The 16,644-nt window shown below is 41.8% G+C and overlaps 1 protein-coding gene across 8 annotated transcripts in view; it reads left to right on the forward strand.

Moving 5' to 3' along the window:
• IL1RAPL2 (interleukin 1 receptor accessory protein like 2) overlaps positions 1–14,059 on the forward strand; it is a 400,289-nt gene extending 386,230 nt beyond the window's left edge. For 7 of the 8 annotated variants that reach the window (XM_064159540.1, XM_064159541.1, XM_064159546.1 and 4 more), the window contains 2 exons: positions 593–763; positions 10,663–14,059. In XM_064159540.1, coding sequence (XP_064015610.1) covers positions 593–763; positions 10,663–11,360 — 869 coding nt within the window. In that variant the 3' untranslated portion in view covers positions 11,361–14,059. Of the gene's footprint in view, positions 1–592; positions 764–8,678; positions 9,445–10,662 lie in introns of those variants that run through there. The other variant, XM_064159547.1, reaches the window with a different exon arrangement.
• Positions 14,060–16,644: the final 2,585 nt, after the last annotated feature.

The following is a 16,644-nucleotide window of genomic DNA, read 5'->3' on the forward strand; positions in this document are numbered from 1 at the left end:
TGCTCTGTAAAATTCTGTTGCTGATCTTTAAAACTACAGGGCTTTCTGGAAAAAAAATGCTTCAGCCTGTTTGTGTCTGTTGCTTTCTGCATAATCAGTATTCATTTCAGTCATGTAGGTTCTCACAATTACTTGTACAAGGAAGTTTTCCTTGCTCAAAACTTTACAAACTTCCCACGCTCAAGAACTTTTCCAAGCTCAGAGCTTTCACATAACCATAGCACTCTTGAGGCATAGGAGTTGAAAGATCTCCATTAACAATATGTGAAGGATTAAAGTAAAAAATTCCAGCTTTACTATTTGTGTAAAAATTTTGCCCACGACTATTTCAGATGTGCAATGAATACATAAACCACATGAAGCAGAGTTACACTAATGAGCTCAACATGCATAAGAAAATGGAAGGGATATCCTTTGGATCTGAAAAACCTCTCTGTGGAAGACCAATTATATGTTCCTGTGAAAAGTCCTGGTTTTGCTGGGGGACATTCTCGATCCTTTCAAGAAATAATACAATTTCCAAGTACTTTTCCTGCATTTTTTATAGTGCTCTTGCAAACAGCAGGATGAACATGCATTTGTTTTCTTACAGACAACAAGGAATATGATGCATATCTTTCATACACCAAAGTGGATCCTGATGCATTAGATTGTGAAAATAATGAAGAGGAGCAGTTTGCACTTGAAATTCTGCCAGATGTTCTAGAAAAGCACTATGGATATAAGCTCTTCATTCCGGATAGGGACCTGATCCCTAGTGGCAGTAAGTATTTCTGACCTTTCAGTTTTAACTCTCATGTTTCATGTTTCGTGAAGGCCTGGACTATGTGATAAGTACTAGATATGGGAAACCTCTCTTTGTGAAATCTCTCTTTGTGAATTGGTTGTGTGGCGTGGAAGTTTCTGCAGTACTGCAGTTTTGAGCTCTAGCTGGAGCTTGTTCCTGCCCCACTGAAATGGGAAGAAACTGCTTTGATTTCAGCAGAGGCAGGAGCTGGACTTTTTACAGGGAAGGCTGCAGCACTGGAAGCCATGCTGTTGTCTGAAATCTGTATATCAGACTCAGGTCACTAAGCAGGAAACTTCCAAAAAATATTTTGTACTCTCTGTTTTATCACTAAAATTAGGATTCTTATTTTTCCAGTTATTCCAGCAGCTTTACTGGGGACAAATCATCTTTCCCATTGTCTTTTGGTTTATTTCCCTAACTTTGAAATCTCATTAATAGTTTTCCAGTTAATATCATAGGTGCAACTTTTTCATTAGAGTTTTGACCAAGTGTTGCATTTCTGAGTAGTACTGTGGAAGTAAGTAATACTTATTCTTCAGACTACGTACAGCCCAGTAATCTGATGTCGTTCTCCATGCCAGTGGTGAAATACAATCATCCATTTCAAATCAGCTTTGCTGCCATGCCTGAAGATTCAGCAGCACCTTCAGACATCTACCAACAGTGAATACCTTCCTAGCTGTAGTTATGGCACCTCTTCTTCAAGGTTCATTTTCTGACAAGTCAAAAAAGAGCATGAATCATATGCATCACGTTGATGAATTTTTAATGCACAATATGTTTGCTGTAATATCACATTTGTTTGAAATACTACCCTTGTGAAAAATAAGGGGGGGTTATTAATTCTCTCTGCAAATCATTTCTATGAAAAATATACAGAGAGAAGGTCATATTCTTTTCTAATCTGCTAATGCATAGGAAATAGGAACAAGAAAACAAAGCAATGGCTGTGCTGGAACAGATGTCCCCAAACATGAAACAGCTAGAGCAGGGCTGCATTAGCAACCTGCCTGCCAAAAGACTTGAAACTGCAGCCTTACCACTGCCAGACATCTCTGCCTGCCCCAGAAGTTACTGCCTGATGTTTGTGGGACCTGGAAACAGTACTCTGAATCCTGTACCACTGGGAAAGCCAAGTCAGAGATCCTGCTTTAATTGATCGTGTGCATCAACCCGGTTGATTCTATGATTCTATGAGTCTATGATACTATGGGTAGAGCTCCAGGTGAGTCCTGTTGCCCTGACCCTCCAAGGTGTGAGTTTTACTCACTTATTGACTTACTCCAGAAAGAGGACTTGACTCAGAGCCTTCCTATTTCTGACAGAACAACCAGGTCATAATGACTTGTTAGATATTATTAAGAGAAAAGAGATCTTCTTGTGTTGAAAATCATAGAGCTGTTGTAAATAATTTTTTCATGTCCAACAATATAGCAGGGTTACACTTAACAATTATACAAGTGAATTACAGTTTAAAGCTAGCCCTTTAGACTGAAGCATGGATTAATCTGAAATGAGATCCTTCTTTCCAACTGCTGTAGCAGCCACCATGGTATTTTGTCTATTTTTGTCAGTCAGACATGCAGCAAGTACTTCTCATCACTTTGGGTATTCATTAAACCTCTCCTGAAAATGTAGGGTACCTGAAAATGTCAGTTCTCATTTATGAACATTCACAGAATTAATACCTCTTTTCTCCTCTCAAACTCACTTCTGCAGTTTTATGAAAGGGCCTGATTCTAACACATGGAGCTTTGAGAACGCTTAATCAGGCATAATGACAATGCAGAATGAAATATGGAAGTGAAATGAGTGTGATTTGCATGCTTTAGCTTTGAAAAGGAGATGGGTGAAGGTACTTCATTTTGAGGGTGCAATGGGAGGGAGAGATGATAGGGAAGAGGAGAAGACTCAGACTCCTGTACCTCTGAGCTCTCCATGTGCTCTGGAGAAATGGAACGTGGCTGTGTTCTGCCGAATGCTCACCAGCTTTAAAAGGACTTGCAGTTCTTAGTGAAGAGAGCAGGCAGTATGATATGATGTGGACTTGCTAGCAACTTCAGAGGTAAACATAACGTATTTTAGAGTGACAGCCTGGAAAAGTAGCCAATATGAAAATATACACAGCTCTTCAGGGCAGATTTCTATCGAAACATGGGGGGTTGATCACATGGTGGGGGGGTTAGGATGTATCTCTTCTCACATGTGCTGCTTTTCCCTGTCCTTTGGTGTGAATGACTTCCAGTGTGATGCGATGCTTTCCCACTCTCCATTCTGACACGTTTCCTTTTACATCTTGTGTACTTAAATGCTTGCCATTCCATCAGTGCGGCCAAGGAGGTGTGTTTTGTAAGGCTGGTTGTTCCATACAGTCTCTGCAGTGCTAAGGTGCTGCCACAGGAGGGTGTGCATTGTTGCGCTTCCTTCCTGGCACGAAGCAGTGCGTACAGCTGCTGCTTGGCTTGAGAGCAACGAAAAATAGATGTTAAGTAGTAGTTCATTAACTTTCTTGTGCACTTCTCTGAACAAACTAAAAAGCTGACTTCAGAAAAACTCAGCAGCAAGTTTGATTATGTCTTTGTCCAGCTGGTTCATCTCTAACCTCTGGGGGAAAGCTGTGATAGGCTCTGCATATCCCTGTGCAGCTGAGGGAGAGATTACAGCCAGATGTGCCTTAGCTGGGATGCACACACCCAGCAGTGCTCTCCGTCACACTGCATATCTAAGCTCTGTGTTACAGCTCTACACTGAGGAGCGTCTGTGTCAGGGATGCTTATGGGCTGACTGTGCTATCCCCAGGACAGAGGTGACAGCTGTGGGGACTGAGGCTATCTCTTCACCATTGGAAAGCAGATCCCTGGCATCTAGAGTTCAGGTCAGATGATGCCGGAGTCATGGTTCACAGTAGATGTTGATTTCTGTGTCCTGATGGGTTAAGAATGTTTTGTATCCAGAGGAGTATTTTTGTCCTAGTGGTAGAACCACCATAAAGGATGCCAAGGGCCTGAGTGATGCCTACCACCTGGTGACCAGCAGGGGCCTTTGTGATGGCTTGCTGCTTCCGGAGAGCAGCACAGGTGGACTTGGCTCCCCAAACTGGTGAGGTGGAGAAGGGACTCAAAGCAGCCTCTATTTCTTTGCTTCCCTCAAGCAGGCTGGAAGCTGAGAGGGGTGACAGGGTAGGAAGATGTGACATGCAGTGTGCTGTGTAAGCAGCAAGACAGAGTTTGTAACCCAGTATTTGAGCTACATGTTACCATGAATACTATAGCAGATATTCTTTCTTTGTTCTTAACAGAGTGAATGTTCTTCATTCTGTCAAATCTGACAGCACGTTCACTTTTCTGCCCAGGTAACCAATGCATAATTGAACATGCTAGCCTGTGACCCCCTAAGATGCACCTGTAGTTGTTAGTGAAGTTTTCTTGGAAGATACATCTTTTTCTCCCTACTAGTTTTCAGGGCTTTTTTTGCCAAGCCTTTTCCCACAGCAAGCGCTCTCAATCCCTGTGAGCTTTTTAATCCAGTGTTAGGAGACTTGAAGCAACTGAATAGTTGGGGAGGGGAGGGAATAGAAATAGTTATGTTTTCACCTGAGCCATTTTCTGTCTTGCTAAGGACAATGTGCCAACAGAGAGAAAGAACTCTGAGATTGCCTCTGCTAAAATTGGGACTGTCAGAGGAAGATATTCTCATATGGTTTCTGCAAATTATTTTAAACCCCAAAAGTGAAGAGATCAAAACTGTCAAGTTGCATTTTTAGCACCAACAATACAAATCTATTAGAGCATCATCTAGTTGGCTCTCTAAGCATATGTGCATTTGATCTTGACAGGACTGAAAAAAACACCAACAATTCGCTGCAGTTCAACCCAAGCTACAGAGAGCAGGCACAAGTGAGATGAAATAAAAATCCCAGGGGGCTTTAATTAGGTATGAGACATCATTTATGTGGAGTGGGAATTGAGTTCCCAGCTCCACTAACTCCTTTCCAAAGTCCCTGGTTGTTTATTCTTTCTGAATCTTTACACTTCTTGCCAGACATGGGTGGAGGAAGCAGGGATACAGAGGAATTAACAGCTGGAAGTGGAAGAAATCAAAACAAAAGCCAGAAAGGTTGGCTACCCTGTAACAGACTGCTAAAGGCCACCAGTGTTGAGGGAGCTGGAGCACACAGTGCAAGAGAGCCTAGAAGAACTCTATTTCTTGAAGGAAAGGGCAACAAAGACAAATCCAAGGAGGAATCTTATTGTTGTCTTTCCACTGGAAAGCACAAAGGTAGAGACAGACTCTTCCCAGAGGTGTAGTGGTGGAACAAGAGGCCCTGGGTGTACAAATTGCAATTCTGAAGATTTCCTGTAAGATTGGGAAATTTTGTCTCACTATGAGGACGATCAGACCCTGAACAGAACCCAGAAACACCGAGAAGAAACCTCTAACCTTGGAGGTCTTGGGGGTACTGGGCAAGGCCCTGAGCAGTCTTAGTTGATCCTGCTTTGGGCAGGGAGAGTATCGACCTGGAGACCTCCAGAGCTCTGTTCTAATCTGAACAAGTTTATGAGTCTTTGATTCTAAATATCCAGAATTTTTATTCCAACATCTATTACCAAAACATTTTCTCCAGAATCACCCACCTTGGACACTTCATCCTGCAAGTACACATCCAGAGCTGCCACCTTTTCCTTCTCCTTTCTCTCTTTCTTTACCATATCAAATATAGCAAGTCTGGCAATGGCTAAGGAAGTGCTCTGCTGAGAGGCCAATGGATCCTGCTGATATGCATTGATTGTTTCTTTGTGTTTTGCTCATCAGCTGCCCCTTAGCTTACACTGGGATGATGGCACTAGGAGGTGCCTTCCAGCCCAGACCAGTCTATGATCACTCTGCTCTGTGTTTCTGCAGTTCCAGCTGCATTGCTGTTCTGGTCTGACCTAGCAAAAGCAATAGCTATTTAGTAAATAGGAAAAGGAAGACATGCAATTGTTTTTGTTATAATAAAGTAATCAGAGTTAGAGGTTGGAACTATTCAGCTGGGAGACCAGGACTAAATTAGTCTATAAATAACTTTCTCAAGTGATAGTCATACTGCCAAAAGCAGAAAGGGTGGCTATTTGCAGAGTGCCAGGAACCAGCCAATATGGGATTGATGGGAGGGATTCTTTGGCTTTTACAGTATCACAGTATCACCAAGGTTGGAAGAGACCTCATAGATCATCAAGTCCAACCCTTTACCACAGAGCTCAAGGCTAGACCATGGCACCAAGTGCCACGTCCAATCCTGCCTTGAACAGCCCCAGGGACGGCGACTCCACCACCTCCCCGGGCAGCCCATTCCAGTGTCCAATGACTCTCTCAGTGAAGAACTTTCTCCTCACCTCAAGCCTAAATTTCCCCTGGTGTAGCTTGAGGCTGTGTCCTCTTGTTCTGGTGCTGGCCACCTGAGAGAAGAGAGCAACCTCCTCCTGGCCACAACCATCCTTCAGGTAGTTGTAGACAGCAATAAGGTCTGCCCTGAGCCTCCTCTTCTCCAGGCTAACCAATCCCAGCTCCCTCAGCCTCTCCTCGTAGGGCTGTGCTCAAGGCCTCTCCCCAGCCTCGTGGCCCTTCTCTGGAGATGCTCAAGCATCTCAGTGTCCCTCCTAAACTGGGGGCCAGAACTGAACACAGTACTCAAGGTGTGGTCTTACCAGTGGAGAGTACAGGGGCAGAATGACCTCCCTGCTCCTGCTGACCACACCATTCCTGATGCAGTCTGAGGTGCTGCAGACCATGCTTCCCAAAAATATCTCTAGGATGTTCTTTCCCTCTCCCTCAACTGCTTCTGCAAATCGTCTGAATCTGGTCAGTCAGTCATTTCTTTGTGTAAGCAGCCCTGTGTCCACGGTGTTTGTTCATTTCCTTGTTTGTAGTCTGTTTTCATACTGGGTTGTCTGGGTTTCCTTCCAGCCTGTGGTCAGTGTAGCGCATTCAAGACTCAACAGGTGGTTCTGCATGATATGAATGCAAACTGGACTTGGACTTCTCTTCCTCAGTGCTTCAATCTACAGTGCAGCGTTGCTGCGCGTTGACAGTGTTTGGTGAACATATATTTGCTGCCAGGTGATCTGTCTTCATTACTAAAGGCCAACCACACAAAAACTGTTTGTAAGTCTGCAATCTTGCTGTTGTTACTTCCTTGGGCATGACACTGAACATGATGCAAGTCAATTACTGATGGAGATACTTGCATTTTTAACAACTTCATGCCAGGCAACCAGCAATAGAACAAGGGGACACAGTCTCAAGTTGTGCCAGGGTAGGTATAGGCTGGATATTAGGAAGAAGTTCTTCACAGAGAGAGTGATTTCCCATTGGAATGGGCTGCCCAGGGAGGTGGTGGAGGCACCGTCCCTGGGGGTCTTCAAGAAAAGACTGGATGAGGCACTTAGTGCCATGGTCTAGTTGATTGGATAGGGCTGGGTGCTAGGTTGGACTGGATGATCTTGGAGGTCTCTTCCAACCTGGTTGATTCTATGATTCTATGATATTGCAAGATGATGTTTCAGGGGTGGAAAAAGACTAAAAAGGTAAACTATTCTTTTTTAATAGTGGATGAATTCTAATGCTGACAGTTTATTTTTACATTCTGGTTTCTGACAAAATACAATATTTGGGAATTAAAAATGAGTAATTCTATACTGATTCTCTCAAGGTTATTTTTCTCCCCCATGGAGTGTCATCGCAGTTTACACATCCTGCAGCAAAAGTGAAGTTTCAGCAACCTGATGTTTATCTGATGGAAATATGTTGTAATCTTATGGTTTGTCCTTACTGATGATGTCAGTCCTGAAATCACTGCTCCGTTGTTTTTTTCTCTTGAAAGTGAACCAGAGGCATTGCCTGGTAGTGTAGTTGTTTGTTAGCTCACAGGCCAGTGAAAACAACCCTTTCTCCATCATACGTGGCAATGCAGACTGCTTGGATTTAATTCATTCTAATGGACTCAACACTGGAGGCAGAGAACTGATCCTACAGCCTTTTGAGCAATCTCACATTCTGAGTGAAAGGGAAGTGGATGATTTAGCAACTCAGAGGTTTGTGCAGTCAGTCTGGTACCACTGGAAGAAATAAAACTTGCATATCTACAGACAGGAACCTGTCTCCCCTCATGCTTTTCCTTACAGAAATGTCGGACCCAGTGGAACCACGTGCTCCAGCAAAGTTGTCACTTGCCCTCAGTAGTAGTGCCCAAATGGAAGTTATTTGGAGTGCTAAGTACTTCTAGGCTAGGTGGCTGGAAAATGCATTTGCCTCTTCGTTTGTGTTTCTGGTTTCCTATAGTACAGTGTATTTTATCCTCAGTGCACCAACAAGCCCTCTGTATTTTGGCCATGTCTGTCAGTGAACCACAGCTGGAATTTGAAGGACCTCCTGATGGTTGTTTGTGAAGGTGTCTGTTTAGTCGTCTGTAGAAAGAGCTCTAACTTGTTGCACTATCCAGTAAGGAAGGTGAGCATGTCCAAGTGTATGGGAGAGGCACAGAGGGGAGAAGTATCCATCTGAGAAAATAGAGACTTCTTCCTGTCTGCTTCCCACCTCATTCCCTGTTTGACCAAAGCAAAGCCTGGTGAGTTTTTGATGGAGATGGTATCACAGATTATTGCTGGGTTCATGCTGTTGAAATTATTGCCACTGGATATCTGAAGAGGTGAAAGTGGAGAGACTTTTTTGCTTGTTTTGTTGTTGTTGGGCTTAAATTGGATGCATGTAGTGCTTAGCACTTACCTGGATGTATGGTGCTGACCAGTACTGTGTCCTGCAGAGAACTGTGTTCTGAGTTGTTTGGAGGAGGGATGAATATGTCTCAGGAAAGATGCATGATAGTTTGTTGTTTTACTGTATCTTGCAGATTCAACCTCTAATGATGAAGCTTCCCACCTAAATTCTTTCTTTTTGGGAGCAGAAAGAAAGGAAGAAAATGAAGAGTCTGAGCTGTTGATACATTGGGATAATCTCTTTCCATTGTATTGAACATTTCTACCTTTCCTTCAGCTTTGTTTCACCAGTTCTGCTTATCATTTTCTCATTGTTGCTGATTCTCTCCCCTCTCCGCTGCCTCTCCCATGGATTTTAATGTTGAATTTTTTTCATTAATGAGTAACTATTTTACCAGAGCAATGTGGGGGTTTTCCCCTCATAAAATATTTTGAGAAAACAAAACAAAACTGTAAATGCTGCATGATTAAAGAGTCATAAAACATTAACTAAAAGTCAGGATTGTTGCATAGATATTTGTAATGTATGTGTATGTCTAAATTTTTTGTGTGTCTGTGGGATGTTTGCAATTGCCTCTCTTTTCCATTTGTGAAAGAACTTCTTCTTGCTGCTAAGTGGTGAAATACATCATTGGTAAAGGCAGATTTGATGCTAACTATGCCTTCAGTCTCATGAAAATAAGCTACTTTAGAATGTTCCTGTTGGCCTATCTTGTAGCTACTTACTTTACTGGACATGGTGTGAATACGCATGCTGTGGTATGGTGCCTGGACTATAAAAATGAGTCTTGCAGTAACAGATGTTGATTAATGATGTTATTTGTAATTGTTGTTCCTGCTAGAGGGCAGTGTGTGTAAGAGAGGCCCTGCCCTGTGCTGAGTAAAGATCTGTTCTGTGCAGCTCTTGTGTCCAAGTCTTCATTTATAACACATGCTTCTCCTCTGTTGTCAGGCAGCACATTCTGAGTAGCATGGTCAAGAGGTTCTTGTAGTTTAAAAAAACATGATATCCTATCTCTAGGCTCACAATCATAATGCAATGAACACTTTTCTCACCTCAGTGGTTTTATTCCAAGTGATTTAATTTTTCTGGTCTTGACCCAAAACCCATTGAAATTTGTTGGAAGTCTGTTCATTTGAATGAGTTTTGGATCAGACCTGTAAGTGGATCTCTTTCCCATCCAGTTCCATGTCAGACCAGTGTAATTGGCTTCTCTTCCCTGGAACAATTGAAATTCAGGGATCCAAGTCCAATAATATTATATAGTTTAATAAGCTGGCATCCTGGAGCTAATGATGGGGCTGGAATTTCTGCTTACACTGATCATTTGCAACTACTTGGCATGCATGAATAAAAGAAGAATGCTGTTTTCTTTGTCACTGATGTCTCAACAAATAAACACCTCCAATCTGTTTAAATTTTCCATTTGTTCCTGTCAACTCGTGAAGTTTCTGTTAACACCCTGGGGTACATAGAAGCACAGGTTTGTGATATTAAACCAGACCACAGTGCCACAGAGAATGTTTTTTGTGCTTTTGTGGTCAATACCTAAAGAAGAAAGAGTTACCGTGATGCTTCTATGCAATAGCACAAATTTTGCATGTGATGAGGGTTGATATCTTTTTGAGTTCTTGCAAGTTGCAGTTCATACACCCTGCAGCACCTTCATGTCCTTGCATCTGAAACACAAGAACTGGTTCCCAGAGTGTGCTTCCTTCTATGCAGTGTTAATAATAACCAGTGTTAGTGTTAAAATTTACACAAACATTACATTGATCCTGACCTATATTTTTTCAGCAAGTGAACTGTGTATTTTTAGTCACTAAGGCATCTACACAGTGAAGATATTATGTAAATGCCATTCTGTTGAGATGAGCAGGGAAAAAACAGTAAAGGATGGAGGGTGTTACTAAGGAGTTTTCTCTATGTACTCCATGAATAGAAGTCAGTTGTGATACTCGATCCTGGTTTTGCTGGAGTATATATGAAATGCCTCTCGTTTTCATTGGTGTGGATCAGTAAGCTGTAGGGTTTTGTTATACTTGATTGCAAGCCTGATATTTTGATACAATGGACTTCTTTATTCTTTACTCTTTCTCTCTTTCTATAATTTGTAGCCTACATTGAAGATCTCACAAGATGTGTTGAACAAAGCAGAAGACTCATTATCGTGTTAACTCCAGACTATGTTCTCAGGAGAGGATGGAGTATTTTTGAGATGGAAAACAGACTCCATAACATGCTAGTCAGTGGAGAAATCAAAGTTATTTTGATTGAGTGTACTGAATTAAAAGGAAAAGTGAATTATCATGAAGTGGAAACTTTAAAGCACACCATCAAACTTCTCTCAGTGGTCAAGTGGAAAGGACCAAAAAGCAGCAAACTGAATTCAAAGTTTTGGAAGCGCCTGGTCTTTGAAATGCCAGGGAAGAAAAAGGAGGTGGTGTCTCGGCATCAGGTCCTGGATTCTGCAGAGCAGGGCCTTTTTGGAGACCTCCAGACTGTACCCTCTCTTGCTGTCACAGGCACCTCTACCACGTTGGTAGAATCGCGGGCTGATTTAACTGACTACCATCAAGCAGACTCTGTGCAAATGAGACATTACTGCAGAGGATACGAGTACGATGTGTCAGCAGCAACGTTGCCAATAGCTTCCATAAGCAACCATCACACCTACTGTAACATACCTTTGACACTACTAAACGGACAGCTACCTCTTAACAATGCCATGAAGGATTCCCAGGAGTTTCACAGGAACAACCCCTTGCTACCTTTATCAGCAAAGGATCTTAGCTTCACCAGTGACATTTGGTAGTGAAGAGCAGGACTCTTTTGAGATGCTTCATGACAGCCATGAAGACACATTTTTAAAGAACTTTGCCCTAGCCCCATGGGGTGAGAATACATATTTGAAGCAGCAGCACACTTGTTTGCTTTTCTACTTGAACTTTTTTTGTTTACATTTACAAGTTATTGACAAGGGGGGCATTCTTTTGTAGCTCAGTAATGTCCTGCCTGTCTTTTAATGTACAGTTTTATTGCTTCTTTTAAAAGGAGGGGGGAATAGAGGGGGGAAAAATGCCCCTTCATTTTACAGTAGGTTTACAATCTGGGATGGATAAAAGGTCACTGTATATGATCTCCAACATTCATACATATTTAAGTAGTAGTAGCATTTAAAATACATGGAAGTTGATGGGTTTTTCATGTAGACTTCAGTTTGAAATTCTAACCATGCTACGAAAGTGGTTATCTCCTGCACAGACCACGAGAGGTGAATCATTCTCAAAAGGAAGGAGGAGGAAACCTTCCCGGTAATAGCGTCTTGCAAATATATTTTAGAAGATGACCAGCTGACACAATGCAGCTGAAGCTTTGTCCATGAAGTGCAAAGTAACAGTTACCTGCAGAATTAGATCACCTGCTCACATCAGCACCTCTTCATTTTATTACTGAGACCTGTTGTATTGCTAGCCAGTGGCTAGCAGTGTGGTTTTATAAAGCAGCTTACTAGAATATCAGAAGATGCTTTAGGAGGATTTTAAACAGGCGATCGTAAGTGATTTCAGATTTTTCTCATATTCTTAATGACTTTTTTGAAACAGTTAAGCATAAATTTACCCATTTGAAATTTCTTAAGATCTCTTGAGCTCTTCTAAGATTTGTGGTAAAGACAATGTAATTTTACATTGGACTTTTTCCCCTCCAAAACCTGTAGTTGCAATCTCAAGTTAACTTTTTTTTGTGAGAACATCAGCAATAGAAAATAATCACTACAGCAATATTCTGAGATGAAGTGCTAAATTCTTCAGGTTTACTAATATCAATTGAAGTGATAATCGCCCAGGAAGTTCTTTCTATTTATTTACCTGTCAATTTATGTACATTTTGAATATGGCTGAAACAGGAATGTTTCTGTTCTCTCTGCAGCTAGTGGAAAGTGAGATTTTTAAGCAGCTGGTAAGGTCTTGCTTGTGAATGATCCTATCAGTCAAATAGGATGTTCTCCTTTATCAGACATGGAAGGCATTCTTGCTGCTGCTGGATGAGAAGTGTTATACAGGTACTTGACATCAGGCATTACTACTCAAGAGAGCTGAGTTTTCATTGCACCAGAACATTTCATGGAGTTTTCCACACTCGCTCAATCAAAGGTCTCTGAGTCAGACCATGGAGTATTCAGGGGAAGAGCTCTCAATAATGAAGGCAGAAGCCAGTTTTGCAGGTTTTGACATGGCTTTAATGAAAATACAGTTGACATGAGGATTTTGTCTCAGCAACATCTGCCAGAGCAAGTTCCCCAAAATATTTTTGTGGCAGGCATCCTTGCCTGTATTTCGGTATGTTCTTAGCGTTCTTCTCTTTGACTGCATGAACAAAGTTAGCACTCCACACTCAGCAGCCTGTGGTTTCATCAGAAAACAAGTTCAGTAAATCCTTGACATTTTGCAGTGGTTCCTAAATTGTACCCTACAGTCAAATGGAAACAAACACTGACCTAAGACTTAAAAGTATCCAGAATTGGCCCAAAGGCCATGAGAATGATCTCAAATGTGCAATATTTCATAGAGGTTGGTATTTTTCCATCGCTTCTTTCCCCAGCTCTGTACTCTGTGCCCTCTTACACCGGTTGTTATCTATAAGGTTTTCCTTAGGTTCTAAATAATACATGTTTCTCTTGGGTTTGTTTTTTTCTAGCATCATTCTGCATTTGACACTAACACTGAAAATGGAAACCTAGGAGAGATACTAATTTATTACACAGTGTAGGACTACAACTTGCTCTTTCGTGAGGTTAAGTTCTGAACATATAGGTGTTTAATAGATGTATTTTTCTACTGAGAAAGTAAATGATTTTACCTTCATTATAAATATATGTATTTCAACCTCCTCCCAGAAACTTACTAAATTTGCACTGTTTTCTAAGTGTTACAGACTGTGTTTACACTGGCTATGTTCTTTAATGCAAAGTGTAATTAAAATATGAACAAAAAAAAAAGAGAGAGAGAAAAAAAACCTTAAAGAATCCCCTGCATGAAAAGAGCTGCATATGTTGAAATGAAAAGCTGTACTTTTCATTATTTTCTTTCCCACATTACTCTAGAATCTGGTTAATTCACATAGACTGTTCAGTGAGATTTTAAACCTACTAGTTCTGTATTAAGCATGCAAGCACCAAGAAGAAAAAAGAAAAAAAAAAAAAGAGGAAAAAAAAAAGAAGAAAATCCATATGTAGGTTGGTCTGCTTCTTTTATTTACAGTCATTAAATGTGGGTAGGAGATTAATTTTCTTGATGATACTACGCCTCTTAGTGCAGTAGCTGTTCGAAAGCAAGCTGTGGTCATGTTTTCAGTGAGGTCCCATGAAAAGAACAGTTTTTCTGTCGTTCTGCAAAAGCACATTGTGTGTGTGTGTCTGTGTATTGATATCTTTTAGTTATAGATGACAAGTCACAAACTGCTTTAAGATTACAAAGTGTGTATTAAGTACTACAATATATACATGAATCAGAACCGCCTGTACCCCTCTGCTTTTAGTATTTGGATGAGGACCTGAGCTCAGGAGGCCTCTTGTTGACTCAGCTTCACCTAATACCAGTATGACATGCTAGGAGCCAAGTAAGTAGCACTTATGGGTCTGAAAAAATATCGTTAAGCAGAGTGCATCTATCAGTGGGACTTGGGTGGTACAGGGATGGGAGCTTGCCCAACTCTGAAAATCACCTCCATGGCAGCTCTCCAGCAACTCCCTCATGATGGCTGTGACAGCTGGATCAGGGCCTTGGTGGCAAAAATGTTCCAGCTCATCTGTCTGAACTTGATTAGCTGCAGTGGAAGGGCACAAGGGCATTTTGTGTTCTCTCTCACCAAAGCCATGTACATATTTAGTGGAGTTTACCAGGGAAGAAACCAAGGTGCTCTCCTGCAGTGCCTGGTGCCGCATCTCACTCATGCGACTGTGCAGTCCGCACCACCCCCAGCTTGTCAGGCTGTGCCTTGTCCAACCACAAAATCACCAGCAAACATCCTGACTGATTTGGGGCACATTTGGGCTTCTGATTTGGGGCACATTCATTTTAGTGATGGTTTCTTGTGTTGTTTGGAAACTACTGTTTGTGTACCTCCGTTTGTGTGTGATGTGCTTCAGAAGCAGTCACGGTTTGAAAGTTGTATATAAAATGAGATAGAAACTGTAAGTCTGTCCAGCCTCTACAGATTTTATGTTGCTAAAGAAAGTTCAAAGAGAAAACTAATTTTAAATTAAGTAACAGAGTGAATATTGACAGGTTTTGGGTACTGTGTGCTGGACTAGTGTTTTAATAATTAATATTACTTTCTCTAGTGTGTGGATAAGGAACCTTTATAAAGATGTCACAATTTGCCTACAGGTCTGCTCCAAAACCCTTCAGGCCAACAGAAAGAGTTCCATCAAATTCAGCAGGCTTTGGATAAAGTCATAAAACCTGAAGTTTACTGTGTACAGATGAATGCAAAAGACAAAAGGGAGAGAAAGAAGTCAAGAGAGTAAGAAGCATTTGCTTATTTAATCTGCCTATAATCAAGCCTAGTTTTGTTCCTGTTTGGTGCAGATATGCTCCAAGACCATCCAGCCTTGGGAAAGGAATTTTGTTCATTCTTTGTTATAAACAAGATAAGGACATGGGAACAAATAACAGATACTTTCAGGGGAGGAAAAAAAAGGGAAAAGGGAAAAAAAAAAACCAAACATGATTTTTAAGGGCTTTTGCTGTACTCTCAGTAGTTCCTTTGATACAGCAGGCTCTCTTTATTCATCCAAAGGCATAAGCACATACTTACATTCCCCTTAATTCAGTGAGAAATACTTTATTGAGCAGGGGCCTGGAAGGGTAGTTGAGTGCCAGAAATCATGGCATTTAGCAGGCTTTAGAATTGTGCCCTTATGGAGAGCCTCAGAGCAGCTTGGCTGATTTCAGCCTCTGAATAGATGTGAGTGTCATGGCAGAGCAGCTGTCAGGTCTCACAGTCCTGGTTACAAGGGAGAAAGTCTTTACTGCTTAGTAGTCTGGCAGTGACATCTCCCTGGGAATTCACTCAGTGTTAGGTAGGAGAACAGTGGTCTTTTTCATGGTGTCCCAGTTGGGCAACTGGGAGCTTAACCCATGGGCAGCAGCCACAGGATGGCTTGATTAGAAATACTACCTGCAAGAAACCTCTACCTCCATGCAGCTGTTCGTGCATCTTGTCTTGCACACCCTTCATCTTTTGTGCACCCTTTGAGGTTCATGCTGGCATTGTAAAGTTACTGGGACAGGAAGATATAAGCAGAGAGCACAAAAGAGGGAAGGAAGAAGCCAGCAGAGTCCAAGAGTTTTCCAGGCAGAACCACTGATTCAGTACAGCACTATGACAGCTATTGCATGGCTGCATCATGTTTGTCCACTGCTCAGTGGATGCTGGGAAAAAGTCCCTAGAGACGTATCATTTCTTTCCAGCTCAGTTGAATCAGAACCCTTATCTTGACAATTTTAAGATTTAATGTCAGTTTACTGTTGGATGGGAAACTTTCTTGGTTTCTTCCACAGGAAAACAAAGAAACAAACAAAGCTGCTTCTTTACCTGTGTGTCAGTTCCCCACAAAGTGAAGACTCAAGCTTTCTGCTGGACCTCCGGGTCTGAAATTTGCATGTAGTGACAGAAGTGTTACTAGAACACCTCTAATGAGGTGGATGAGGTGAGTGGTTTCTGTGGCACAATGAATCCCAGCTCTGGAGAGTTCAGCTTCAGCAAACCTCATTTCTGCCTTAGTGATTCTACCAGAAGTACATTTCCAATATGCCTTGTCTAGAGTCAGGAGGAAAGTGAGTACCAAGTGACTCCGCTTAGGACTGTCCCAGTGACAGTTCTGCAGCTCTTGCAACATGTAGCTGCTGGGTGCTCTATCAGTTTGCATCAGTACTGTCCTCAGGGATCTTAGTCTTGCAGTCTGCTAAGCAGTGTGAGTGCAGCCAGAGCCTGCTTCGCCAAAGTCCATGCGAGTTAGTCCTGGGCTTTAGCTTTGTACTGCTGGCATTAGTTGGTTAAGACTGTGGGAAATAGTGACTGCTCTGGGCAGCAGA

Source organism: Pogoniulus pusillus, chromosome 19 (genome assembly GCF_015220805.1).
Source record: "Pogoniulus pusillus isolate bPogPus1 chromosome 19, bPogPus1.pri, whole genome shotgun sequence".
Lineage (NCBI taxonomy): Eukaryota > Metazoa > Chordata > Aves > Piciformes > Lybiidae > Pogoniulus > Pogoniulus pusillus.